Below are 27,606 nucleotides of genomic sequence, written 5' to 3'. Positions count from 1 at the left end.
GCGGCCCCTGCGCGCCCGGGCGGAGCAGCCGCGGCGGGCCCGGCCCTGCCTCTCTCCGCTCCCGGCCCTGCCCCGCTCCGCTCCCGGCCCCGCTCCCGGCCCTGCCCCGCTCCCAGCCCTGTCTGGCTCCGCTCCATTCCCGGCCCCGCTCCGCTCCCGGCCCGGCCCCGCTCCCGGCCCTGCCCCACTCCGCTCCCGACCCCGCTCCGCTCCCGGCACTGCCCCTCTCCGCTCTGCTCCCGGCCCTGCCCCGCTTTGCTCCCGGCTCCGCTCCGCTCCCAGCCCTGCCTGGCCCCGCTCCCGGCACTGCCCCGCTCCCGGCTCCGCTCCGCTCCAGCCCTGCCTGGCTCCGCTCCCGGCCCCGCTCCGCTCCCGGCACTGCCCTGCCCGCCGGGCCCCGGCTCAGGGCTGCCTCGCGGGGAGATCTCGGCGCGGGGGACCCGGGGCTCCTTCAGAGAAATTGCAGCTGCTCTTCACACGGAAAACAGTGGTTAAAGTAATACATAGTATTTCAGTCGAAACAGGGAGAAAGTGCTCCTTCTGTGGACCACGGCTTTGGAATCCGTGCAGTACAGCTGTGTAGATTTTAAGGCCGGAAAAAAACACCCTTAAGATGATCTATTCTGTCCTGTGTTACGCAGGCCAAAAAAAATTCCACTCCGTCATTCTTGCTCTCAAGCCTTGGGAGCACAGATCCTGTTTGCTGTTCCTGTGTTCTAATGCATTCTTGGAGCACTTAAGGCTGTTCCCTTGTCTCACTGAAATGCTGTCCATCAGCTCTTTCCTGCCAGACTTTTCTAAAGCTGTAGTCAGCGCACTTATGATGAGCATGGTTATAAATACCTTTGCAGACAGAAATGTGAACAATTTTAAAACAAGCACAGTGACTTGCTGATAGTGTTCTTGCTTACCCATTTGAATCCACCTGCTCCATTCCCATTAGGCAGTGCACAGTCCAGCTGCTGGCAAAGGGACGGCTTGTAAACAGTCTCTGTTACAGTAGCCAGGCTGCCACAGTATCAGAGAACATAGCTGCGCAAAGTACCGGGGCCCTGGAGTTACAATCCTGTCATCTCAGAACAGGTACACCTACAAGCAGGTGTATCAGTATCTCCTTGTGTGGCATCACTGCAACCAACTTAAAGCAGTGCTTGATCTGCAATGCCTATATTTCGAAAGCCAGTTTTTCTGGGGCTGATCCAAAGCCCACTGACGTGAACGAAAACTCCCACTGACTTCCAAAGGGTTGGGATTGGGCTTTCCACAAGCAAAAGTCGGCTTGTTGTTGTGTGCAACAGGTGGAACAAAACCATCTAAGACCCCTGGAGCGAAGGAAGGTGCTCAGGTGTTGTTTGCCTTTTATTTCCCTTGTGTTCACTTTGACTCTTAGTTAAAGAGGCGTGACCCAAGCATGCTCCCTCTCAGAAGGAGCCATGGGTGTCCTCAGCAGAGGGTCCCCAGCAGACAGAGCCACAGCAGCACCACAGCCCAGCACAAACCTCCACACAGCAAAGCAGCTCAGAGCAGAGCCTTGGTCAGAAGTACTAACCCTGCATGCCTCAGCAGTCCATAATCATAAATCATGGTGAGGCTAGAATTACAAGTGCTGAATACTGCTACTCAATCCCTCTGCAGTGCTGCCTTCAAGCCATGAAAGATACCAGTTTTTTTGGGATTTGTACCTTGAGTCATCCAAAGAAGTCTGAAGGAAAAAGATGGGCACACAGTCTCTTACCTATCAGGTTTGTTCAATTCTTCATGAAACAATTAGGATATGAGATACTTAAAAATCACTTATAATTTCAGAATATGGACTGCTGAACCCCTGCTGGATTAGTATTTATATGACAATATATTTATGAGTATACACAGGTTTATAAAAATGTAATAATTTATCCTGCAGATGCCCACTGTGAACAGGACGATAATGTGTTCAGAGGTCAACCAAATCCTCTAGTTAGAGTCCATGAGAACGCTACCCTCTGAAACCCTGTTCAGCGAGTCCAAATGAAGCTCTGAGCAAGGCTGATGGCCATTTTGTCTGTGAGCTCTGGGATGTGACGCTGGGTACTGGAGAAGCAGAAGGATGACCTTTGCCAATGGGAACAGCAACCTCGAGTGGGAAAATTAAGTTCCTCCCAGTCAGCAGGACCTGAGGTAAGCAAAACTATTCAGGCTGGAGAAGGCTCTAGGGAGACCTCAGAGCCCCTTTTAGTCCCTTAAGGAGCTCCAAGGGAACTTGGGAGGGAGTTTGGGCAAGGGCCTGGAGGGACAGGACACAGGGAATGGCTTCCACTGCCAGAGGGCAGGGTTAGATACTCGGAAAAATTCTTCCCTGTGAGGATGGTGAGGTCTGGCACACTTTGCCCAGGAAAGCTGTGGCTGTCCCATTCCTGGAAGTGTTCAGGGCCAGACTGGATGGCACTTGGAGCAACCTAGGATAGTGGAAGGTGTCCCTGCCCGTGGTAGGGGTGGGAACGAGATGGACTTAAAGATCCTTTCCAACCCAAGCCATTCTGTAATTCTGTGAAATTCCAAATGCAATTGAGCACTGGTACCCCCAGAGCTGGATGTGCCCAGGTCTGGCAATGGTGAGTGAATGCTTGTGCCTGCTGTGGCACATGATCTGGGCAGAGCTGCTGGCCATTGCAGCCTTACAGGTCCATCTGCCCATCAGCAAATCTCACCTTGTGTGGATTCTTGCATTTAAGTCACTGTTGAGTTGTGACTCACATAACACTTCATCCTACTGTCTTATTCATGCACCTCTCCATCCTAATGAGGATCCCAAAGCCATTATAACTCAAGACCAGGATGCAGCATTTTTGTGGAATTAGTTAATCTAGTCTTGAAATAGATCCTGTTTATGAAGAAAGGGGGAGGCTTGTCTTCAGGAGATCCTGTAATTCCTCAGGTGTTGAGAGAGGATGCTGTGGGACAGTGTCTAACTAGAACTGCACAGGTAGTTCATGGAAGAACGTGCAATTATTTACATCTGAAATTTTATAAGATGCTGTTGCTAACAGGACTATCCTTTTGAACATGCCTTTCTATTATCACTTTATGGCTTTTTTTGTCAGAGCAGGGTAAGCTGGGAGTTTTGAAGGAATCATCACCAGCAGACAAACTCAGAAATTGACTTTCCTGTAGATCATGATGAGGCATGTGTTTATGATCAGGCAATGAGGGTGTCAGGGGGGAGATAATATGGCTGACACATCACTGATGCTTCTCAAGAGGAGACAAACCATGATTAACTGCACCGAACCTCCTCTCTAGAGATGCTCACATTCTGAATCAGTGACATTACTCATGCCAATACTCCTAACACTAACAGTCTAAGGAGTCTTAAAGTCTTCATGTCATCAGCTAAGCCAGGTCATTAAAATAAATCCCCACTGTCTTCACAGAAAGCAGGTATCTCTGTTCCAAGTCTGCTGTTGATTCCTTCTCTAGAGGCTATGAATTCCAGCTCCACCTGGGTGCCTCCACATCTGCTTGCTCACAGCACCAGACGTGGCATCATTTTGGCACTGGCTGTGGCCAATGGGATATTGGGTTTTACATGACTAAAGCAGAAGGAGTCTAGCAATTAAAAAAACTGTACAGCAGTAATGGAATGGAATATATGAGCCAGGTGTGCAGAGCCTGGATCTGTGAATGCCATCAAAGCCTGCACACTACAGCAGCAAGAGCTTAGTTTTACTCACAGGACCTTTATAAATGACATACTCTCCTAGAGTGCTTTGAACAGGTCTCTGCCATCTTAGTTACCCTAAAATGCAGAGTGGCTGGTGGAATTTAAAGAACATTCTTGATTAGGAAAATTTGAAAATCTTCTAGGTCTCTTTCCATTTACCAGTGGCTATTCCTGTAAAAGCAATGTCTTCTATGAATTTTCTGGAATAACAGCTCCTCTTTGAAAGTCAACACCATCTCAAGACATTCCTTTACTGCTGATCATACTATTGTCTAGGAAGATAACATGCAGCTTCCTGTTAACACCATTGTATGGATATTTTGGTGTATGTACTTTCCTTTTTCCCACTTATATAATCCTGAATTCTGTGCCATTTAGTTTCTTCATTTGTTCAAACCTGATGCAGAATTTTTTATTTGGGCTAAATTGGGTCCTCCTTATCTGTCTCTCAGCAGCCATTTGCTACCTGTACTCTGCCCTAATCCTGCAGTGACAGGTGATGTCCATTGACACTCTCTTTCCCACTGGCACCCCCAACCCAATTTTCTGACACTGGTGTCTGCTCTTACCGTGTCATTTGGTTTCTGAACCCTAATGTTTAGGGTCACAGAGGGACCTCAGATTCTCTGTGCAGAGACAGCACATCCCACATCCCACAGCCATCGCTGCTTACTGCAGGTCACTTACCCGCTCCTGCTGCTGTGGCTGCTGCACTGTCTCACTTCCACATTTTTCCTGCCGTGAATCAGCCTGAATTGGTTGTCCTTGGATATCCTTACAACCTTGGGTGTGCAGAGAAGGTGGCTTATTGCCTGGTGCCAAAGTTCAGTATCTTGAGAGAAAGGTACAGCTTTGTAATTGAAGTAGAAAGAGGAGAGATGCGGACACCATGGGCACTCTCAGATATCATGTGAGCCCCTCCCCCGGCTCTGTGGGGAGGCACATGGGAGCAGCTTTGTTCCTATTTTAGGTACAGACCTAAGTATTCAAGAGCCGTTTGTACTCTCTGTGCAGCCTGGCAGGATTTGGGTTACAAGCCTCAAAGACCTGCTATTGAGTGTGCTGCTCCAGGGGATTACAGGCAGGAAAGCTGTCCCACAATCTCTGTCCTTCTTGAAAGGCTTTCTAAAGTATCCGACCTGTGGCTAATATTAGACACTGCAACTTCAGCAAGCAATCCAGTGCCCTTTCTGTACTGCTTGGCTCTGCCCGTGCCCGCTGTGATTTCATCCTGTAGCACCATTCTCAGGGTGAATGTCAGGACCTCGGGACTCACGTCACTGGACACTTAAGGGTTCCTTGCTGATATTTTTGTTGAAGAGGGTGAAGTGTCCCAGGCAAGCCTGCTGGAGTGTTAGAACATTCTCCCCTTCTCTTGCACAGCCAGCATAGCAAAACTCAGCATGATATACTGAATAGCTGGTTTTATTAGAAACACAACTGACTTCATTTCCATTCATTTGCTTTTGAATTTCATTCACAGGTTCTCTGACACTCATACAGAAGTACTGAGATGAATGTGTGCAAGTGGTGTTACTTGAGGTAACACCACAAGCAGAACACTGCCTGCTGAGCCCTCATCACGTCTCTCAGCTCTTCTGGAGTTGGTGGCCATGTGCTACCATGGCATTTTGCGTACACCTTCCATACCCACCCCGAGGCTCTTGCTCCAGAGAGTGCCAGGGCTTCACCAAGACTTGCAATGGCACAGGCGGGACCCTGCGGCCCTGCAGCCAGCCCTAGGAACTGAACAGACTAGAATATTTCAGTTGGAGGAGACCTACAACAACCATCTATCCACCTGCCTGAGCCCTTTAGGGTTGACCAAAAGCTAAAGCTTGCTCTTAAGGCTATTGTCCCAATGCTTCTTCAACACTGACAAGCTGGGGGCATTGATTGCCTCTCAAGGAAGCCCATCCCAGGGTTTGTTGACCCTTTTCATAGGGAAGTGCTCCCTCATGTCCAGTCTGAATCTTCCTTGGAATGACTTTGAACCATTTCCAGGAGCACTGTTCCTGGATCCCAGGGAGAAGAGCTCAGCACTTCCCTCTCCATATCCCCTCCTCAGGAAGCTGCAGAGAGACAGTGTCATCCCTCAGCCTCCAAAGGAGACAAGACCAGAGCCCTCAACTGCTCCTCAAGGGCAGGCCATCCAGCCCAACCAGCTTGGTTCCCCTCCTCTGGACTTATTCGAGGACCTTCACATCCTTTTTAAATTGTGGGCCCCAATTTATGGGATTGCATTCCCATTCTATGGGGGCACAGAACAGGAATTACAGCTATAGTAAATTGTTTCAGGATTTGCTATGCCAACATTCATTTGCAGTGCACAGCCCTTTGCAGAGGGGAGAGGATGGTATTAAAATGGTTACCAACTTGTTTTCAAATGAAATTCAAAGCATAGGTTTCAGCTCATAAATCCTGTGTCATTTGCAATCCTTGCTGTTATAGACTGGGGGCACTCAAGAAAAGGGAATTTATCTCTTTTGTGGTTTGACACTGATTAAGACACCAGGCACCGAAGAAAATCATAATGAAGGGCTCATGAACTTAGATAAGGATTGGAAGAAAACACTCTAAGGGCAAAACAGGCTCAAACTTAAAGGTATAAAGTAAATTTAATATTAACAGTGTCAGAGGAGGATAATGAGGAGTAAAAGAAGCCTTTCAGTTTGTCACTTGAGATCTTTCTACAGTTTGCTTAGGAAGAGGAGCCTTTTTCTTCTACTATGCATGGGGTCTTTGTGTGGGAGACAGTTCTCAGTGAATGTGGTTCAGCGTGATTCTAATTTCACAAGTAGCAGTCCTGCCCAACTTGCTGTAATGTGAGTCCCTCCCACAGGCAAAAGAGTCTTCCCAAAACGTGTCATGGGTCACTAGTCCATGGGATGTAGTCTTTTAAAGCTAAGCTGCTCTAGTTTGGAAGCATGGACCCTCTCTTTTTGTTCAGGTCTCCCACTAGACCACAGCTTTTGTAGCATCCACCAGCTCCAGCATGAGCACCTTTTCTCATGGGTTGTGAGTAGATCTCTTCATCCCCCATGGACTTCATGTATTACAAGGGGACAGTTTTTTTCACCACAGTACTCACTACAGCTTGCAGAGAAATCTCAGTTCTGACACTTGGAGCACTTCCTCCCCTTCTTTCTTTCCACTGACCTTGGTGCCACCATGTTGTCTTTTTCCACGTCTTCACTTCCTCTTTCTCTGACTAGGAGGAAAAAATCTGCTGCTCATAAGTACCACTGCCAACAAATACCACAAATTCAAAGATCCCTGCAGGATCCCACAGTGCTGAGAAGCTTATCTTGTCTAGGTTCCACATGGGGAATCACTTGTCCTGCTTCTGCCGCCGTTGCACGGCAGTGGTGGCTGCTGTGGCGCTGACACCATGCAATGCCTGTCCCCATGCAGGGCACTGGGAAGGGGAAGCTGCCCCCGCCCCTGCCCTTCTGCCCATGGCACAGCTGGCTAGGAGTGGCCAGGCGGGCAAGGCTCGCTGCGGGTTGTGCCAAAATGTGGTGGCTGTGGTGGCTGTGGTGGCTGTGTGGCCACACCCAACACCGGGATCGCCACCCCTCGGAAAAACTTCCCACATGCCACTTTGATTTCCTTCTCAAATATGTCATCATAGAGTGTTACCAACCTCTCTAACTGGGCCAGCAGCATGTCCATCTTCAGAGCCATCAAAGATTGGCTCTGTCAGACATGGTGAAGCTTCTGACAGCTTCTCAGAGAAGCTACTTTTCCAATATTAAAAGCTACTTTTGTGGCCCTTCTCCAATACTAAAAACTAGGCTGTGCAAAATCAGCACAGTTTCTAACCTCACTCTCACAGGCATGTTGATGCCTGCTGATCAGATCCCTGTTTGGACATATGGAAGGATCTGTGTTGTGACACTGAGTGTGTGTCATGGCTAAATCCCAGCTGGTAACTAAATACCACACAGCTGCTCCTCACCCACCTCCATCCTGACTCTGCTCGGAAGAATCAGAAGGAAAAGTTAAAGCTCATGTATTTGGGGGGTGCCCTCATGGCAGGAAGGAATGATGAATCTGACTCCACGTTCTCAGAAGGCTAATTTATTATTTTAAGATACTATATTATATTAAAGAATACTAAACTAAATTATACTAAAGAATACAGAAAGGATACTTAGAGAATGCTAAAAAGATAATAAAGAAAACTCGTGACTCTTTCCAGAGTCCTGACACAGCTTGACCTTGATTGGCCAATAAGTCAAAACAATTCACATGAAACCAATGAAACAATCACCTATTGGATAAAAAATCTGTAAACACATTCCAAAGCTGCAAAACACAGGAGAAGCAAATTAGCTAAAATTGTTTTCCTTTTTCTATGAGGCTTCTCAGCTTCACAGGACAAAAATCCTGGGTGAAGGGATTTTTCAGAAAATATGGATGTGACAATCAGGGCTAAGAGAAGAACAGTTTAACAATAAAAAAACAAGAAAGAACCCCACCAATAATAATAAACCCAATACTAATACTTGCTGTGAAAAGGAGACAGATAAAATGCAAGAGGGACAAATGAAGCCAAATACAGTTGCTCACTATCACTGACCAATGCCCAGCCCACTCTTGAGCAGCAATCAGCCCCTCCTGGGCAGTTCCCCCCAGTTTACACACTGGGCAGGATGTTCCGTGTTGTGGAATATCCCTCTGGCCAGTTCGGGTCAGCATTCCCAGCCGTGCTCCCCCCAGCTTCTTGTGCAGCTCCTCACTGGCAGAACATGAGACACTGAAAAGTCCTTGACTTGGGGTGAGCTGAGAAAGTACAAAATCGGTGTGTGATCAACATTATTCTCTTCATGAATCAAAAAGCCACAATGATGTACCAGCCACTGGGAATAAAATTAACTCTGGGAGCCATTGTGCAGCTGGAAAACTGTAGCAGTGGGGAACAAAGCAACAGGGACCCCCTTATACATCCAAAGGAGATAACTTTATTGTAGAAATCATCCTCTTTTTATACTGTGAAAAACACCAATCACTTGTTTTAAAATTTTAAAAGTTTAATAGTAATAAAATGGTTATAAAAATAGTAATACAAATTAGAGTAATAAGAATTTGGACAACCAGAGTCAGGACAATAAAGGACAATAAAAAAGCAAAGAATTACGAACATTTGGATGCTTTCCTCAAAAAAGCATGTCCTCTAACAAAGGATTAACCCTTAAAAGCAATAGCCTGTTGCATATTCATATATCTCATACATTGTGCAAACATTCCTTTCAAACTAGGGATTTTTCTGTTTATTGTTAACTTCTCCCCTTCTTCTTGTAAATCATTGATTGGTTCCATGGAGTCTGAAATGACATAGAAGAAGCCAGGTTCTTCCCAGTAAGGAGGCAATAATTCTCCTCTTTGGGATTTTAGTGTCTTGTTGCTCTTATCTCTATGCAAATAATTTCTTGATTATCTTATCCATTCCTTGAGCTAGTTAGAAAAGTATCTTACATCGTATAGTTTCTATTTTAATATTATGTTGTATCCTAAAATTACATTTAACACACTACTTTAAAGGATTAATACAGCATAACTTTCTAACATAATACATATAATATTCATTTTAATATTTGCGAAAAGCCAATCGTATAATATGCATTTTTCACATATACCTTTAATTTTAACCTGACATAACTGAAACCAAACTGAGACTTAAGAGAACGGAAAGTTAGAAGGGCCAAAGCCCAGCCAGAAATTAATCTGTCCCATGCTGTAAGAGATAAATGGATAGTTTTCTGTATTTCTATAGATACATCAGAAGGGCCAAGGAGACTCTCTATCCCTTCACATGGTGAAAAAAATTGCCACAAAGGATGAAGAAGAGGCTGAAGTACTCAATGCTTCCTCTGGACCTGAGGATGCTGGTCAATGTTATGAATAAAAAGTTATCTATTTTTGTTTAAGGTTACAGAGCTAAAACCGGTTAGACCAATTGCTGTTAAATTAGCTTCATTGTTAAGAGTTCTTCTTTAATTGCCTGTTAATGGTTGGTGATTTAGCCATTGTCCTCCTGATGCTTGCCCGGGAGCAACACCTGGACACTGCAGCAGCAGGAAAATAGGAGTGGCCTGAGACCACGTATGCAGATGAGAAATGCACTGCTCCAAACCTTCCCGTTTTCCAGGAAAACCCCTAAAAACAACAAACCAACATAGAATTAGGGGACCCTAGGTGATGTCTAAGGATGGGCGTGAAGTCCAGTGCCTGCTTGGATCCTTTTTGCTCCTCACCCTGACCTGAAAGGATGTTCACTAAGGAGGGGACCCGAAGTGTTGGACCGAAAAGGAGGAATCTGCGAATCTCCCATGAGGACGCAGTCCCCAGCTCTGCCTGCAGACCAGCGGACAGAGCTGCATCACCCTCCTCCTCCGTGCCACTCTTGGGGACAGCGGCGGCGTGGGCGCGACCCGTCGATTTCTCCCCACCTGAGCTGAATCTCTTTAATAAAGGCATTGAAAAGGAGAAAGATCTCCTGCCCATTTATTTCAGTCAAGAGCAACTGAACATGAACTGGTGTGTGCCCAGAGGGCCAAGAAGGCCAATGGTACCTGGCCTGTATCAAAGATAGCACAGATGAAGTTATTTGCTACCCCCTTAATGGTATAGTTATGAGCTGAGTTTGCACAATTATTGGAATTTACCAATAGTACTGGACAGGATGTGCCTTGGCTTGTCTGGCCCCTGCTGCTGAACCAAATAGGGGCAGCTGTGGTGTTTGGCACCCCAGAGACACTTTTGGCTAGCTGTGGGTCACAGCTGGGCACAGTGGGGCAAGCCCAGGCATGCCTGAGCTCTGGTGGCGGCAGGATAGAACCTCCTCTCACAGAGGGTCCACTCCCAGGTTTCCCTGATGGAGAAGCTTTAAGGCGATGGTGAAGAAGGAGTCGGTCCTGATGGAGGGTTTAATCCAGAGTTTTTATTCTGGGCCACATGGCCTCTGAATGTAGCAACAGCTCCACCAGGACTCCCCAAGTGTGTGGCTTCCTTCCCTTTTACCCAGGGGAGACGGGGAGGGGGGAGCCCAAGGACCACCAGCCAGGTACGGGGGGAGGAGGTCTTAGGGAGAAAGTAACCTCGAAGCTCCAATGCCCCCCAGGGGGTGGAGAGCATCCTTTGAACCTGCCAATCACTCGATGCTCCTCTGGAATTTCTGGGTTGATAGACCATGCCCAGCAGGAGTCAGGGTGGGGGAAAGGAGAGGTGATTGACACTCCACCTGGGGAAGGAGACTTCAGGGAGAAACCAGGGAAACTGAGGCACACCATGACAACACACCGCAACACACAATTTTGTTGCAAATTTGATCCTTTCATGCACTTGGTTCTGGTTTCTTCCAGCAGCAAACTCACTTGCATAGAAGAGGTCAGTTGGTCAAGTTGTCTTGAGGGTGTCTTGAAAGCAATCTGTCTTTGACACTCTCTTATGTCAAATGCTGTACCCCTCTTTGTTGTGCAGAGGGGCCACAACAAACCATCTAAGACTCTTCCATTATGAGCAAAATGCCAGAACATTCTGTCTTAGGCCATACTACCTCACCCATCCATTAAGAGCTTGTGGCCAGAACATGCCTAGAGGGCCACATTCTCCCACAGCCCACAGTTCACACTGGGAAAGGTGGTAGTGGCTGCAGCCAGGCCAAGGGTCTGCACCCATCACAGAACCAGGTAACACAATCATTGGTGGCCGTGGCACCAGCTTAGTGGTTGACACCATGACATGGTGTGTTGGGGATTGGGTGCTTCTTGCACGCAGTCACCCTTTGTCCCGCTGGGATCTGGAACAAGCCCTGGGCAACCTTGTGGAGAAGGAGGTGAGGAGGTGGGAGCTGGAAGCACTATGGGTTGAGTTGGAGGAAGAGTGATGCTGGACCCAAGAGCAGCATTGCTGCTCCACTGCAACCCTGCAGCTGATTCAAGCCTGGCTGATTGAATTGAATTATCAGCATTAGAAGCTAAATTAAAGCAGTCGGCAGCTGTTTCAGGAATTGGAATGGCTGGAAAGAGAAAGATCCAGCTCTTTCATTTCCAGGCTGCAGCAGGCTAACCTGGAAGCAGACAAGGAATCTGTCCTCCTGGAGACTGTGAGAAAGCAACTGGCAGCATTTGTAGCTTAATAGAACTATGATCCTCTTGATGGTCCCAATGAGTGGCCTGAACTAGAGCTCCCTCTCATTTCTGGACAATATGTTTACATCTTTGGACACAGATAAAGATGGTTGGTATGTAGGAGACCTGCATGATGGCACAAGAGGATCTGTCCCGTCGTCTTGTTGAAGAAGTTGGAGTGATGGGCATCCTGATGGCACCACATCTGATGGAGACCAACTGATGGTCTCTCCAGAGGCTAATGATTAGAGGATGCAGAGGATGTCCAGTCTTCTTATATCTTCCTGTTAAATGTTTTCTTAGTGATCTGTGTCATCTCCCTGTCCTGTGTATATGTGAATGGAAAGGACAAGATGCGTTCTGGGCAGGGGTACCAGAGAGCAGATTGTGGCAGTATTCAGAGAATCCATACACGAGTTTGCTTGTGACTGTAGAGTGTCATGTATGTACCTACACTAGTGACCTCCCCTCTCTGCCAGCCCAGGACAAGGCACCAGGCTGGCTTCCAGCAGCTAGGCAGATTGTACTGTCCTGAACTACAGCAGCACAGCAGGAGAGGTCCTGGGCTGGAGTGGCTTGAAGTTGTGGCTAGTTTTGACATCCCTCAGCACTCTGGGTCTCTGGGTCGCATGGGGGAAACTGAATCCTGCTTCATCCCCAGGGCTTCCAGCTGGGCATGAGATGCCTGCACTGCTTCAGCTGAGTCCCTGCCCTGCACAGGATTCAACCAGCACCTCCCTGTCACTGCCTGTGTGTCCTTGTTTTGTTATGGGTCAAGTTTACCAGAGACCAGAGGGAAACATTTACACATTTACAGACATCCACCTCTGGTAGAACAAGCCTGCTTTCAGAATGAGTCTGTCTCCTCTCTTTAGATGATTGGTGATTATTTCAGTCAGCTAAAAGATGATTTATTGAGGGTGACTCTGCTGCCCTTTTCCCACATTTCTTCACTTCATTAGGAGCTCTCAGACCTGGAGCCCCGGGACATCGCCAGGGAGGCCAAAAGGGGCAGAGAATGTGGCACCTTGGGCTGGCAGGGTGTGAGTCTAGGTGTGTCCCCAGAGTACCCAGGGCTGTCCTTCTGAGCAGGGTCTGTGTGCCAGTGCAGGAACTCTGCTGCCTGCCAGGGTCAGCGCCCAGCCATCCCAGGAAGCTTCCCAGAGCTCTTTGGGGAGAAGCTGGGGGTGGAAGGAACCACACTGGGAAGGACAGAGTCCTGTTTCTGTTGAGAGGGTCCTTCATGGGCCAGGGCTGTTCACAGCTCCACATCATACTCAGGATATTTCTGATGGCAGTTCTGAAGAAGAATATCAAAGAAGAAGGAGAAGAATTTTGAAGAAGAATATCAAAGCAGGGGTTGAATGAAAGGGAAGGAGTCTGTGCATTGTGTTTTCTCCTCTTGGTTCCCTGAGACAGCAGACTGCATTTTGGAGAAGGCACCGAGACCTCAACTCTCATTAGGACTTGGCTGCACAGCTCGCGAGGCCCTGCACACAGCTCTGTCCCTGGGCAGTGTGCTGCTGCCAGGAGGTCCTTGCAGGGCAGTGCTGAGCACTCAGCAGCTGGGAAGGGGTCTCTGGACACTGACAGGGGGGAGCTGTAGGAACCAGAAACAGCTCCTGGCAGAGACATCTCCAGGCAGGGAGGGAAAGGAAAGTGTCACCTGAAATGCCTTGGGAAAGGCAATTCAGGCTCGTCCCTGCCATCCCCTGCAGTGCAGATGCCTTAGCCAGAGCAAGGTTACCTGACAGGAGAGACACCATGATCAAGCAGGGGGTATTCTCAGGGCAAGCCTCACCTTCTACACTAATTTTTCTTCACCTAAAGAATTGGAAGGCATTGAGCACTGGCACAGTGTAGTAGCGTGGATGGTGGTTGCTGCTACGTATACTTATTTTCCAATAAGCATCTCCTGTGGAAAAGCCACTTGGGTAAGCATTCAGGCAAAGCAGTCAAGTCCACACACACCACACTCACCAGAGCCAGCTCAGCAAAGAGAGGCAGAAGGGCCTTTTGTATGGTCACTTCCAGTGAGGTTTGTTTCAGCACACCAAAGGGGAACCAGAGACAAAAGTCAGGACTGTGTGCTCTGCACAAGGTTAAGTAGGGGAGGGAAAGGGGCAGTAAAAGGGCAGGGCAAAGGGCTTTGGCTTTCAGGGAAGATGGGGCTGGCCAGCAGGGGCACCACAACTAGTGAGGAAACAGGGCAAGGAGAAACCAGGGGAAGTTGGGACATATGGGGGAAGGAGCTGGGATGGATCAGTGTTAAGCAAGAGTCCCTGAGGAAGTCCTTTCCCTCCGCCCAGGTGGGGTAAACTCCATGGTATGTCTCTCCAAGGCAATGCTCTGGGGATTTCCCTGAGGGAGAAAGATTCAGAGGATTCCACAGCACAGGCTGCCCAGGCAGTGGTGAAGTCCCCATCTCTGGAGAGATTTAAAAGACGTGTAGAAATGCCACTTGGGGATGTGGTTTAGTGATGGTCTGGACAGTGCTGGGTTAACAGTTGGACTTGTGGCATTGGTGATCTTAAAGGTACTTCCTAATTTAAACTATTCTTTGCTTCCAAGTCCCTGGTCTGTTCTCCCACCCACCAAAGTCACTGCTGTTAAGGCCATTGGTGCAAGGATGAGGTACCTCCACAGCAGCCCAGCCTCTGATGAGGAGATACTCCCTTGTGCCCATATATCTTCCCTGATCTGCCTGCACTGGCAGGAGCATTGGGATATTTCTCTGTTTCCCTTCTTTGTCATCATCTCATCTGCAGTCTCCTGATGCTGCAAAAAGCGAGGCTGCAATGAGGTGAACCACCCTTCATGGAACCCAGAAGGTCCTTTGTAAGACTCCTTTCTCCAGGCTGAGCCCCACGACATTCCTCAGCTGCTTCTCATCAGACTTGTGCCCCAGCCCCTCAATGTCCTTCTTGTCATGAGGGGCCCAAAACTGACTCCAGGATTTGAGGTGAGGCCTTAGCAGTGCCCAGCAAAGGGGGACAGTCACTGTCTGAGTCCTGTAGGCCATGAACCAGTCCCTAAATGCTTACCCATAAACTCCTGCCTTGGTCTTCATCCATCCCTGGGCACAGCTTGATCCATTCTAGTCCCTCTCTCATGTAAAGAGCAGCTGCAGCCCCTTGCCTTGCTGACCTGTCTTTCTTAGTGTGTAGCCATCCACACCAGCATTCCAGTCATGCCAAAGCCCCTTGCCTTGCTGACCTGTCTTTCTTAGTGTGTAGCCATCCACATCCATTCCAGTCATGCCAGCTATTCCACCACATCTCTGTAACTGCAGTGGGACCATGGCCCTGTGAGCACACACAGCTCCCTGATCCTTCCCATGCTGTGTGCTTGGTCTGCAGGCAGTTCAGGAGTAATGGAGCAGGCAGCCTTCCCAGGAGGGGTCCAAGAGGATACACAACAGCCACACGTGCCCTGAGGTGGTTGGTCTTCTGCTCTCGTCTTGGGAGGCCACAAAGGAGCATTTGCCACTGCTCTGGGGGTCCTGACTAATTCCTTGCCGTGATGGTGGAAGTGGCCCCAAGTCCTTCAGTTTAAAGCCCCTCTGTCCAAGGTGTCTAGCCTGCAGTCACGTTCCCTGACCTCTTCTAGACACATGGATCCCATCCCTCCCTAACAGGTTGTAGTCATCGAAGAACGTCCTGTTATCATAAAAGCCAAACCCCCATGATGGCACCAGCCACAAAGCCAGAAATTGATATGCATTACACATTTATTCCTGGCTGTCCTCTTTCCTCTGTTATAAATGAATACTCCAATTTAATAATTAAGGAAATTTATTAAATAATCAAAGTATAAATTTGTGCTGGTTCAAGCAATTCGACTCTGAGCCAGGCGAGCAGGGTCGGGGAGACTCAGGATTTGGTGTCTATCATACCAAAGTCCCCGTGGGTCTCCAAAGATCATTTCTAAGGGGTCCATTTTATCCAGTCCTTTGGGCTCTGGAAGGGGCTCTTCTTTAGCATATTATTGCGTTTCCTGGAACCGGTGGATAATTGCTGGAATCCTGTCAGGTGAAAACTTTCTGGACTAAACTTCTGATGATGCCTATTAAAATGCCTCCTGCTGGGGTCTTGTCAGACGAGAGAAATCCCTTGGAATATACATCTCTGGAGACAGTCACCGTCCTGGTGTTTGAATCTTTATTGCTTAGTTTATTTCTGCTTGTTGCCACCATTGGTTTTAGTACACAAAATGCTGTGGTTCTAAATTTAATTTAGCACTAATTATTTTATAACATATATTACTCCTCTTACGGGTGAAATGAAGGAAAAGATTACTCGGGCACCAATATTTTTCACTTGGGCCCCCAGGGCTTTGTAATCTTTCTTGATTTTGCCCAGGTTCTGGCTTGTGTGTCATTTGTGCCACATGGAAGAGCAGCAGTGGAGAGCAGTATGTGCTCTTGAGAGGTTGTGGCACCCTCTCAACAATATTTCAGACCTCAGCTGCCAGAAGGTAGGCTACCTCACATGACTCTGCTGAAGGCCTCACGGTCCCTTATCAGAGCCACCCACTGTGAGCACTCATAATTTCTTTTACAGCGTCCCCTCTGTGCTTCTGGTACAGTTTCTCCTTGCAGACCTTGCTCGAGGGTGTCTAGAGCTGCCAAAGTGCTACTTCTAGGTCTGGTGTGGTGCTGGAGTGTAGGGATGTGTCCCCTGTTGATGGAGTGACAAAACTATCCTTTGTCCCCTTAAAAGGGAAATAAACCCAGAAGTTTCTCTCCTGGATTAGGTGAAAAAGGCATCTCATAGGCCTGGGGGACTCCACCTCAAACTTAAGGATAGCCAATTGGACAGGAGCCAAAAAGTCCCGCCTGGACAATTTACTAGAAAAAGAAGAGAACAAAGAAACGAATGGCTTTTGTGAGGTGTTTTACCAGGGGCAGGAGGGCCTCTTGCACCTGGATCGGTTTTCTCTGTAAAGTTGTTATTTTGCCTTTTATTAAAACCTCTTTGTTTCCAGCACTGCAACAGAAGCCATCCTGCTGATTTTATGCCTTCTAAGGTAGCTGAGCTATCTTGGGTGTGAAATAAACCTCCAAGAGCTTATGAGACCTGGCTTGAGGAGGTTCCTGTTTCACTGGAGGGCGGAGGCTGACGCACAGTCCTGCTTCTGGGGGTCACCAGCTCTGAGGTGCCTCGTTCTCAGTGCCTGCCAGAGGAACATGGTTCTGAAACCACCTGTCCACATCCATCTCAGGTCCCCTAATACTGCACAGCCTTTTAACTGTTTCCTGTTTGTGACATAACAGATCATCAAACCTGTGCACCCCTTAGGAAGGTGTTATGAATAAAAAGTTATCTATTTTTGTTTAAGGTTACAGAGCTAAAACCGGTTAGACCAATTGCTGTTAAATTAGCTTCATTGTTAAGAGTTCTTCTTCAATTGCCTGTTAATGGTTGGTGATTAGCCATTGTCCCCCTGGTGCTTGCCAGGGAGTGACACTGGGACCCTGCAAGCAGCAGGGCATGGGAGTGGCATCAGAGCTAGTATGCAGATGAGAAATGCATTGCACCAAATCTTACAGTTTTCCAGGAAAACCCCTAAAAACAACGAGCCAACATAGAATTGGGGGACCTAGGTGATGTCTAAGGATGGGCATGAAGTCCAGTGCCTGCTTGGATCCTTTTTGCTTCTCACCCTGACCTGAAAGGATGTTCACTAGGGAGGGGACCCGAAGTGTTGGACCAAAAAGGAGGAATCTGCGAATGTCCCATGAGGACGGAATCCCCAGCTCTGCCTGCAGACCCTCGGACAGAGCTGCATCACCCTCCTCCTCCGTGCCACTCCTGGGAGCAGCGGAGGCGTGGGCGCGACCCGTCGATTTCTCCCACCTGAGCTGAATCTCTTTAATAAAGGCATCAAAAAGGAGAAAGATCTCCTGCCCACTTATTTCAAAGGTATTTACCTTTTCTCCAGGAGAAAGGTCTGGGCACTTGTTGCCCAACTCACCACCTGTACTGAAGTCTCCTTCCTTACCAGCTGTATCTGGGTGAAGCCTTCCCTTGGGAGGGTCCATGCCTGCTGGACACCAGTTGACTGGACTATCTGATGTAAAATCATGTCTGAGAAAGAACACACTGCTTTCCTCCCTTTGCAGGGAGAGCTTTTCCTATAGCAAAAAAATCTGGAGTTACCCATCTCACAGTGTGGGATATCACCAGGTCACAGGTGAACTCAACCCCAGGGTTTGTGCTGCTGGCAGGTGTGGGGACAAGCACAGCCATGGACCTGTGAGACAGATGAAGGCAAGAGACACAAGCTAGGTGCAAGTGAATTTACTTCATTTGCCAAGCTCACCAAATTTATATCCTTAGCCCAAAAGCTATTTTTAACTGCAAGCTTAAAATTAATCACAGTTCTACAATAAATCTGTCCTCTTGACATCTTCCATTATTCTTTCCAGAGTCACAAGTCAGTAGAGCAGAAAAACTGTTTTGTTTCAGATTTCTTCATGTTCTGGTTGAAGTGGTCTCTTGTTGAGCTGGTGTAGTTTGTTCAAAACATGATGTTGCTGCCACTGCTGTTCTGTAACCCTTTCCTTAGCCCAGCAGACCTGCCCCACTGACATGACTTCATCCAGCAGGATGCAGTGAGCCGTTTTCTCCTAAGTGCCTGCAAATCCCACAGGCTGAAAGGAGCAGGAGACATTGCTCAGAGACAATGATGCTGACACACATACACACAAATGACACCAAAGTAATTTCATTGTATACATTTTTTTAAAAAATCCCTGTTCCTGGAACATCTTTTCAGTAGAAGTTGTGTTCAACAGAACAAGGAGAGTTGACAACATGAGTTGCAACTGGAGAAATTCTGACCGAAGACAAAGGGTTGAGAGATGCAGCATTGGACAGAGGTCCCGAGACATAACAAGATCTCTGCCCTGGGAAACCCTCCACAGCTCAGCCGAACAAGGTCCAAAGACACCAAAGGCAGCCCTCAGGTTAGCCCAGCTCTGAGCAGCTGGTTGCCACAGAAACCTCCACAGGTTCCTTTAAAACTCAATCCTTCTGTGAGTATGAACTACCAAGTTCTCCTAGAAAAGCCTTATCTCACTCCCTTGCATTCACCACAGTCATATTTTGAGAGGTCCCAGGACCCAGATAGAACCAAAAGTGGATTTTTTTCTCTCAGACAATATCAATCGAAATGCAAAGATGGACATACCCTCACCAACACTGAAAAATTCCATCCATCCCTCTTTATAATCCAGACAGATCCAGGTCCATTTGGGGGTACTGATTTCAGGAAGGAGAGTGCAATCAGGAGAGATGAGAGATAGGAAGTACCCTGGCAAAAGCCCCACTGCCCAGCTGCCTTTCTCTGGCTTAAATTCAAGCCAGAGAATATAATTCTTCTTTTTTACATCTTGTGTAGAGACCCCCCACCATGGCCCATCCTCCTGCATCCATCACCTCCCAGTACTGCCTCCCTGAAGGTGAAGCCATCACAGCCCACCACGCAGCAGCACGGGTTAAATCTCTCAGGGATGTCCTGTTGTGTGTCACCTCATTTCACACTTTTGCCATCATCAGACAGGACCCAGTGGGCTCTGTCTGGACCCAGAACCATATTCACTGCAGGTGAGATGGAACCAACACACCAGGGCAGAGCTCACCCCAGGGGAGCTCTTGGCTGGGGCTGCCTAAGGAAGAAGCAGGGTGGGAGAGGGAGCTGGCAGACTGGGCAGGGGAAGGTGCATGTCCTGGGTTGCAAATTGTGGGTGGAGGTGTGTAATCTATTATCATCAGTTAGAGGAGGGGCAATTATCTTCTGTTAATTGGGCAGTTTTCTTTATCTCTTCCACAACCAACCCTCCCTCCAGGGAGATGTCTTCTGTTAAAGGGCCATTGAGTCTCACTGATAAAATTACATTATTCCATTGTGAGATGCACCACCCATAGGGAGGAGCCAAGAATTCTTACCTGGATATAATCTGAGATTTGGAACCTTTTCCCACTGGATTCTCAGAGGAAGACCAGGCCCATCTACACCCCCACTGGATCTTCAGAGGAAAGCTCCACCCTTCTACAGGATCACTGCTTCAACAGAACCACACCTGTCACTGCAGGAGGACTGCAGCCACCACACTTTCTGTGGTTCTGCAATGATTTCCCTTAAAATTACAAAACTGATTCATTCAAATTAATTGCATTATATGTATCCAAACCATTTCCATCCCAAATGTCCCCCAGAAATACAACCCATGAATTTTTCCATTTGAAGATTTCTCCAATTTCTGGAAAATGGAAAGTAAAACTTACCTATTTTTTTTCTGATGGTTTCCCATGAAGAAAAGAAAGAAATGCAAATAATTTAAAACAACATCCCTTCCACCAAGCACTGATTAACCCCCAGCAGGTTGCAATCACCCTCATGGCAGAAGGGCTGCACGATCTGGATGTGCCTCAAAGCATGTGCTGCTGCAGTGCCTTTTGGTGCATGCTTAGTCCAGTTCACCATTGCATCTCTGCTCTGATACATTTCCAGACCCAAATCAATCATTGTTGTGTTGCACTAAGTAGTTTATTTAGTTATTATTTTGCACTGGATGATTGGAATTTTGCACTGAGTATTTTTTATATTGCACTAAGTTCAATATCTGTTTGTATGACATGGTTTGTTCTGTTCTCCCCTCTCCAAAGCCCCGTGGTGGTGCTCTTAGCCTGGGTTCCTTCCTCCCCTCGCCCCTCCATCAGTTGTATCCCATTGGCTGTGACCCCTCTCCTCTGCCCACCTTCCCCTGGGTTTAAAATTTCCTGCCATTTCCATTCTTTCTCTTTCTTCTCCTGGACAGCTCCATCCCAGGCTCTCTTTCTTTTCCTGGCTGCCATTACCTCCCTCCTGGACTCTCTCTTTCCCCTGGAGGCGTTCCACAATAAAGTTGTGGGATGTTCATCCCAAGAAGAAGAGTGTCTCTCATCCTTTGCTGTTGTCCTTGTCGGTGAAGCCAGAGTCCAGAGCTAGCCACGCTGGACTCCCATGAGGCTCTCAATCCAACAAATCATCCAGTGGAAAAGGAGCTTTCTCATGACACAAGGGAAAATAAAAAATATATTCAGTATCTGCAGGTGCTAAATTGAGAGACAAGGATTTCTTTCTCATACTGAACCTGCAGGACAGGATCTCGCAGTGGGGGAGACTAAGGGCATGGGTTCGTTTTCCCTTTTTCATTTAGTTCCAGTGTTTATTTCAGCCAGGGTTCTGCAGAAACTCTGCCACACTGAAGGCTGATCTTTTTCCCCCCAACCTGTACTTCCCGAAGGAAGTGGTGGATTTAGGAGCACAGATGCCCACACCCTATCAAAATCACAGCTGTTTGCACATGGAAATGGAAATGGAATGGAGATGGCCGTGTGCTGAGCACGCTGCTGGGCCATGCCCCGGGGCCTCTGCTGGGTGCAGCTCCCTGGGCAGGGCTGGGGCAATGCCCTGGGCTCGGCCTGCCTGATACCAGTACTAAAGAGCTGAGCCCTGCTCCGGGCTGAGTGGGACGTGCTGCAGCGACAGGAGAGTCCTGGGTCACGCCTCTGCTCAGGATCATGCTGCTCTCCACTGCAGAGCCCATTCTCAGCCAGGGCAGTGTCTTCCCAGTGGGATGGGAGCTGCCACCCACGGAATCTTGCCACAGCAGTGGAGGCTGGGGTACCAGCTGGCTGAGCTGCAGGACACCGGATCCCTCGGCCTCATGGCACTCCCGTGCGATGTACGGGGCAGAGCCACTGGGAACAGAGACCCCCGGGTGAGCCTGTGGGGTGCTGCATATTGGGGGATGTGGTGGTTTGGCTGTTTCTCTTCCTGACAATGACAAACTTTGACACAGGCAAATCAAAGAGTTTTTTCAGACAAGTGTCACCTGGAGTCAGGATATTTCTTGCAATCTCATTTGCATAACATAGAGATCTGCTCTGGTGGCCAGTTCTGCAACAAAATAATCCACAGGCCAGGGTATTAAAACATAAATGCACAAACTACAACATTCTTCCTCTATTACCCAATGCCTAATTTTTTTCTTACACCTTCTTATATGAAGAAAACAGTAGCAAGAACACTTCTGAAGGAGGAAGAATATCTCCTTATGGCCACTTGGTAGGTAATTTCAGCTCTCTGAAATAACCTTGGTATTTTCAAACATGGGACTTAACCCTATTTCCAAAGCAGCGCAGCCACCTCAAACTGCTTCTGGGCAGCAGGACAGGGAAAAAGCACGCTGGCTGCAAGCAAATACGTTAGAGGTACCAGGAACACAAACTACAGACCTGTCACCTTGAACTCTGCCACTAACCTCAGCGTAATCTAAGCCATGTTGAACAAAACGTGTAATTCCCTGTCAGAGAGTTGGACATGGAAAATTTTCAAGTGTGTGCTGCCCTGGGCAGGGTCATTCTTCAGCAGCTCCGTGTGCCCTCAGTACTGAAGCACCTGCTCCCCATACTGGTCCTGTCCCCCTGTAGTGATGCACAAAGGGTGAGAGCTGCTCGCAAAACCAGGTCACCTCCGTGTCCTGTTCTGGGGAGAAGCTGCAGGGCAGCATGATGTTCCTGCCCTTGGCCAGGTGATGGGGTGGGGTGTCCCCTCACCCTGAGCAGAGCTCAGAGAAACACGTGGAGGAAGAAGAGAGAGACGTGAGTCTGCTGTGGCGCCTGAGCTCAGGCACAGCAGGTGCTGCTCGGCACTGTGCGTGTGCTGCCAGGCCAGCTGTTGGCGTGCTTATGGCGATACTTTATTCCCTAAAGTCTGCTTTATGCCCAAAAATGTCTGTGGTATCTTTAACAGGAACCAGGGGACAGGGCCAGAGCCTGAGAGCCCAGGCACGGGCTCTGTTCAGTCTGTCTCTGGCATGGTGGGCAGCTACGGGGACTGCTACTTCACTGCTTTTGCTGCATTCGTTTTCGCCAATCTGGGCAAGAAGCTTTTGGGTGGGGTTTTTTGTTTTGTTTTTGGTTTTGGGGTTTGTTTGTGTTTGGTTTGGTTTTTTTCTTTCCCTGGCCTGGAGGCTTTTCACCAGCAAATCCTTTCGGAGGCTTTTTGGTTATTTTTTTTTCCTTGAACTGTTTTGGTTTGTTTTTTTCCTTTGGCCCAAGGAGACTGCAGGGGCAGCCCTGGTCAGTCCAAACCGCTGAAAGACCAGCAAAAGAAGGGACATTAAAGTCCACCAGCTTCACCTGCTGTGAGGAGAAGACCCATGCCAGAAATCCAGCAGGTTCCCAGGTCGCTGCAGAAACTATTTTCTCCCCCCATTCCCAGAGACAACTAAGGGCAGCTGCCATCTTTACCTCTCAGCAAGGTGGGGATGGGGTAAAAGGTTCAATTTTCTTTTTTTCCCCTGTGCTTTGCAGGTATCTTACTTTGTTAATAAACAGTTTTACATTTTTTTCATTTTCTTCCCCTGATACCCATTTCTCTCATTGGCAGAAGAAAAAGGAGTTATTTAAGCCCTTTCCCTCTAGAGGAAATGCTCATTCCAGGTGTTTCCTCCTGCAGTTTGTCTCCAAAACTGAGATACCAGGTCATCGTGCTGGCAGCATCCCCATGCCAGGCACAAGGGCTACTGAGGGGAGCTGGGAGAGGGAGTGTCCCAGATTGCAAGGCAAGATGTATTCCATTTACCATCTGTTAGAGTTGTGGCAGTTATCTTCTGTTCAGTGGGCAGTTTATCTCTTCCACACCCACTCCTCCCTCCTCAGAGACACCTGCTGATAACAGGCTGTTGAGTGTCCCTGCATGGCTGATAAGAACTGCAGCATCCATTGGGAGATGTGAGCCCAGGGGAGGAGCCCAGCATTCCCACCTGGATATAATCTGAGATCCTGGGACAGCACCACAGCTTCTCCACTGGATTTCCCAGAGGAACAGCTGCCTCTTCCACTGCATCTTCAGAGGAAGACTACACCCTTTTCTACAGCATCCCTGCTCCAAGAGAACCACCCCTGACACTCCAGGAGGACTGCAGCAACCATTCCAATTGGACTGCTGCCAACACCCTGACCCACAGGTTGTGTTCTGACTCTGTCAGTGTTGTTTTGGTTTACTGCATTTTTTTTTATCTTTTTATTTTCTTCCCTATTAAAGAACTGTTATTCCTGCTCCCATATTTTTGCCTGAGAGCCCCTTAATTTCAAATTCATAACAATTTGGAGGGAGAGGGTTTATATTTTCTTCCCTATTAAAGAACTGTTATTCCTGCTCCCATATTTTTGCCTGAGAGCCCCTTAATTTCAAATTCATAACAATTTGGAGGGAGGGGTTTTATGTTTTCCATTTCAGGGGAGGCTCCTGCGTTCCTCAGCAGACACCTGTCTTTCCAAACTGACACAGGAACCCTGCCCTGCAGCATGGGCAGGGGGCTGGGGCCAGGCCACCACCCCCCCTGCTTCCCTGTCCTGTGCTGCTGGGAGAGTTCTTCAAAGCCCTGGTTCTCAAGGGCACAAGTGGTGCCCATGCAGCTCAGGGCAGGCAGAAAGCAGGACAAGGAATGATGGAAGTGGCTGGAAGGTTTCTGGGAGGTTGGCTGGGGCAAGTGACAACTCGGCTACAAATAAAATTCAAATATCCTTATCTCTTCTCATCTTTACAAACACCTATTAAAAAAGTAGAAACATCTCAGGTACTCTTGGCACCTTTGAAAATTTAAAAGAAAAAGGCTTATCATAAACTGGCCACTTAGCTCACTGAGAAAGTGGTTCTGGTTGAAGGGAAACAAAAGCAAACTAACATTTTTTACAAGATCACTTTTGAGTTAAGTGCTCTGCTGCATCCTTTGCCAGGGCTGCCTTGAAGAAGATGCTTCAGGTCAGCAACATAAGAGCCCAGGCTAAATTTGTTGTTGCTGGCTTTTTTTCCATTATTGATCTGGTTTTCCAAAGGGTCCAACACACTCTGGACACTGTGCAATAAATAGGAATGTGCAGGAAACAAGAAAACCAGGGAGGAACATGGCAGCAAATGATAATCAATCCTTCAGCGTCATCTAATCCTCACCCAGGTTCAGTGAGGCTGTTCCACTGCCTGTGCTGCCATGGCTGGAGGGATGCACCAAGATCCAGAGGGATGCTGGTGCTCCCAGAAAGGGAGAAGGTTTATGGAAAGGGCCTGACCCTGCTCTGAGCTCTGCTGTTCACAGGGAGCCAGGAAGATGCTTGGGCTGGAAGCTGTGCCAAAGAGATCAGCAGGATCCAGGGAATTCTTACCTGGTGCTGCTCATGAACTGGGAGAACTGTAAATGACAAAATCCAGGAGAGAGGAGAGGAGAGGAGCTGGGAACAGGAGCACCACCTGGAGATGAGGAAGGAGAGGGAAAGGGCAAAAGGGAGGAAAACCAAGAGAAGGAAAAAAAAAAAAAAAAAGCAAAATTCACTTTTAAAGGGATTCATTGCTGAATCCAGCTCCTTTTTGTAAAGCCTAGTGAAGAACCTCAGATGCCAAAGGTTGAAATTGATTTTCCATCTTCAGCCTGATATTGGTTACAGTTTTATACACAAAGTATGAGGCTGGTATAAAAGGTTGTGGGGATTTCCCAGAGGAAAGCAAAAGCCAGCCTGCTCTGCCTTTTTTGATTCAGCATTAAGAGACAAACAGGTGCAGAACGAGAAGGAGAAGTCCTGACCAAACCAGGACTCATTCCATGCACCTCAAAGAGAGCAGGAAGTGGCCTTGGATCAGTAGAAGCAAAATACCCAAAACACTAATCCAAGACTCCAAGATGCAGCCAGGACAGGACCTGACCCTGCTCTGCTCTCACATCCCCTCTTTTTGCTCACTCACTTTGCTAACAAGAGGTGGAAACCATGGGCAGTTCTGATAGATGCCAGAGGGTCCTTTTCATCTGCAGATTCCCAAAAAACGCCACCTAGTTGGAGACCCTGGGCCCTCTCCTGCATTCTGAGCTGGAGGAGGAAGAGGAGAGGAGAGGAGCTGGGAACAGGAGCACCACCTGGAGATGAGGAAGGAGAGGGAAAGGGCAAAAGGGAGGAAAACCAAGAGAAGGAAAAAAAAAAAAAAAAAGAAAAATTCACTTTTAAAGGGATTCATTGCTGAATCCAGCTCCTTTTTGTAAAGCCTAGTGAAGAACCTCAGATGCCAAAGGTTGAAATTGATTTTCCATCTTCAGCCTGATATTGGTTACAGTTTTATACACAAAGTATGAGGCTGGTATAAAAGGTTGTGGGGATTTCCCAGAGGAAAGCAAAAGCCAGCCTGCTCTGCCTTTTTTGATTCAGCATTAAGAGACAAACAGGTGCAGAACGAGAAGGAGAAGTCCTGACCAAACCAGGACTCATTCCATGCACCTCAAAGAGAGCAGGAAGTGGCCTTGGATCAGTAGAAGCAAAATACCCAAAACACTAATCCACTAATCCAAGATGCAGCCAGGACAGGACCTGACCCTGCTCTGCTCTCACATCCCCTCTTTTTGCTCACTCACTTTGCTAACAAGAGGTGGAAACCATGGGCAGTTCTGACAGATGCCAGAGGGTCCTTTTCATCTGCAGATTCCCAAAAAACGCCACCTAGTTGGAGACCCTGGGCCCTCTCCTGCATTCTGAGCTGGAGGAGGAGCTGCTCAGCCGTCACCCAGCACTTCGGAGAGCCCCCTGGTCCCAGCTGAGTCTTTCCCTGCCTGAAAAGGAAACAAAAATGTCACCCTGTCCCAGCTTGCTACCCATTGCCCCCTGTGTTACCTCTGCTCCAAAATTAAAGTTGCTGAGTAATTTGGAGGATTTTGGTAATGCTTTTGCTCTGGACATGCCCTTTTGGCAGCATGCACAGACACCCTGCCGCAAGGACTCTGCAGGGCTGCATGTGACAGCCTCCTCCCACAGCTCTGCCTGGACTGGCAGGAGTTTGCACATCCCTGGCATGAGCACAGAGGCTCTGGGAAGGAGGGAGGTGATGGAGCCAGGACTCACACCCAGAGGCAGTGCCAGGGTGGCAGCAAAGCCCAGCAGTAGCTTAAAAATTGCTTGAAAGCAATTCCCAGCTGAAAGGTGAGGCTATCAAGGATGGTTCCTTTGGAGAAATCTGCTGCCCTGAGAGAGGCAAAGGCAGTGCCAGTGGAGCTCAGCCCAGCTAGGTGCAGCACCGTCCCAGCCCAGCCAGGCATGGGGACCTGCTGGGGCAAAGGGACCTGATCAGCGACCTGGCCAAAAGCGGTACAAGGAAAATAAGGGAGCAAAAAATAAAGTGTACAGAGACACAGACCTGGACAACTGTCCTGGTTTGAAAGACAGATGTCTGCCAAGGAAGGTGGGAACCTCCCTTGGAATGGCCAAATTATTATAATCTTGAAATCAGAGGCCTTTGAGGCAAAGAAATGGGAAAAGGAATAACAATTCTTTACCAGTATATATGTGTGTGTGTATAAAACAAGGCAAACAAACAACCACAGCCCCAGCCTCAGCCCCAAGCACAGCCCCAGCCCCAGCCCCAAGCACAGCCCCAGCCCCAGCCCCAAGCACAGCCCCAGCCCCAGCCCCAAGCACAGCCCCAGCCCCAGCCCCAAGCACAGCCCCAGCCCCAGCCCCAGCCCCAGCCCCAAGCACAGCCCCAGCCTCTCTCGGCACTTTCCCCTTTGCTGCAGTTCCGGGCACAGCCGCCAGGGGCGCCGGTGGCTCCCGGCCGGGCGGGGCAGGTGCGATGATTCCCCCGCGGCTGCAGGGGGCGCTGTGGCGCGAGCTCGGCCGCCTCTCCACACGGCAATGGCGGGCGGGCTGGATGGCGGGAACGGCTGCAGCGGGAACCTCGGAG

At 48.5% G+C, this 27,606-nt stretch overlaps 1 protein-coding gene and 1 long non-coding RNA gene across 7 annotated transcripts in view; both read right to left on the bottom strand.

Moving 5' to 3' along the window:
• LOC121345830 (ceramide synthase 4-like) overlaps window positions 1-4,767 on the bottom strand; it is a 46,429-nt gene extending 41,662 nt beyond the window's left edge. The window contains exon 1 of one of the 5 annotated variants that reach the window (XM_041423116.1): window positions 4,388-4,767. Coding sequence is in view for 2 of the 5 variants with exons in the window: in XM_041423073.1 (XP_041279007.1) it covers window positions 912-940 (29 nt within the window). In the remaining 3 variants the exon portion in view is untranslated. The other 4 variants (XM_041423073.1, XM_041423099.1, XM_041423108.1 and 1 more) reach the window with 4 other exon arrangements.
• A 13,215-nt stretch (window positions 4,768-17,982) lies between these two features.
• Window positions 17,983-27,215, bottom strand: LOC121346097. 2 transcript variants are annotated; one of them, XR_005954046.1, is made up of 3 exons: window positions 26,285-27,215; window positions 25,053-25,137; window positions 17,983-20,889 (listed from the first exon to the last, which is right to left on the bottom strand). It is a non-coding gene; the product is annotated as an uncharacterized LOC121346097 (long non-coding RNA). The 2 variants fall into 2 exon arrangements; XR_005954045.1 differs by having other exon boundaries at window positions 17,983-20,885.
• Between the last annotated feature and the right edge of the window lie 391 nt (window positions 27,216-27,606).

The sequence above is a fragment of the Onychostruthus taczanowskii genome, unplaced genomic scaffold, assembly GCF_017590055.1.
Source record: "Onychostruthus taczanowskii isolate IOZ18803 unplaced genomic scaffold, ASM1759005v1 scaffold110, whole genome shotgun sequence".
NCBI classification, from domain to species: Eukaryota; Metazoa; Chordata; class Aves; order Passeriformes; family Passeridae; genus Onychostruthus; species Onychostruthus taczanowskii.
This window is presented reverse-complemented; position numbering and strand designations above follow the sequence as displayed.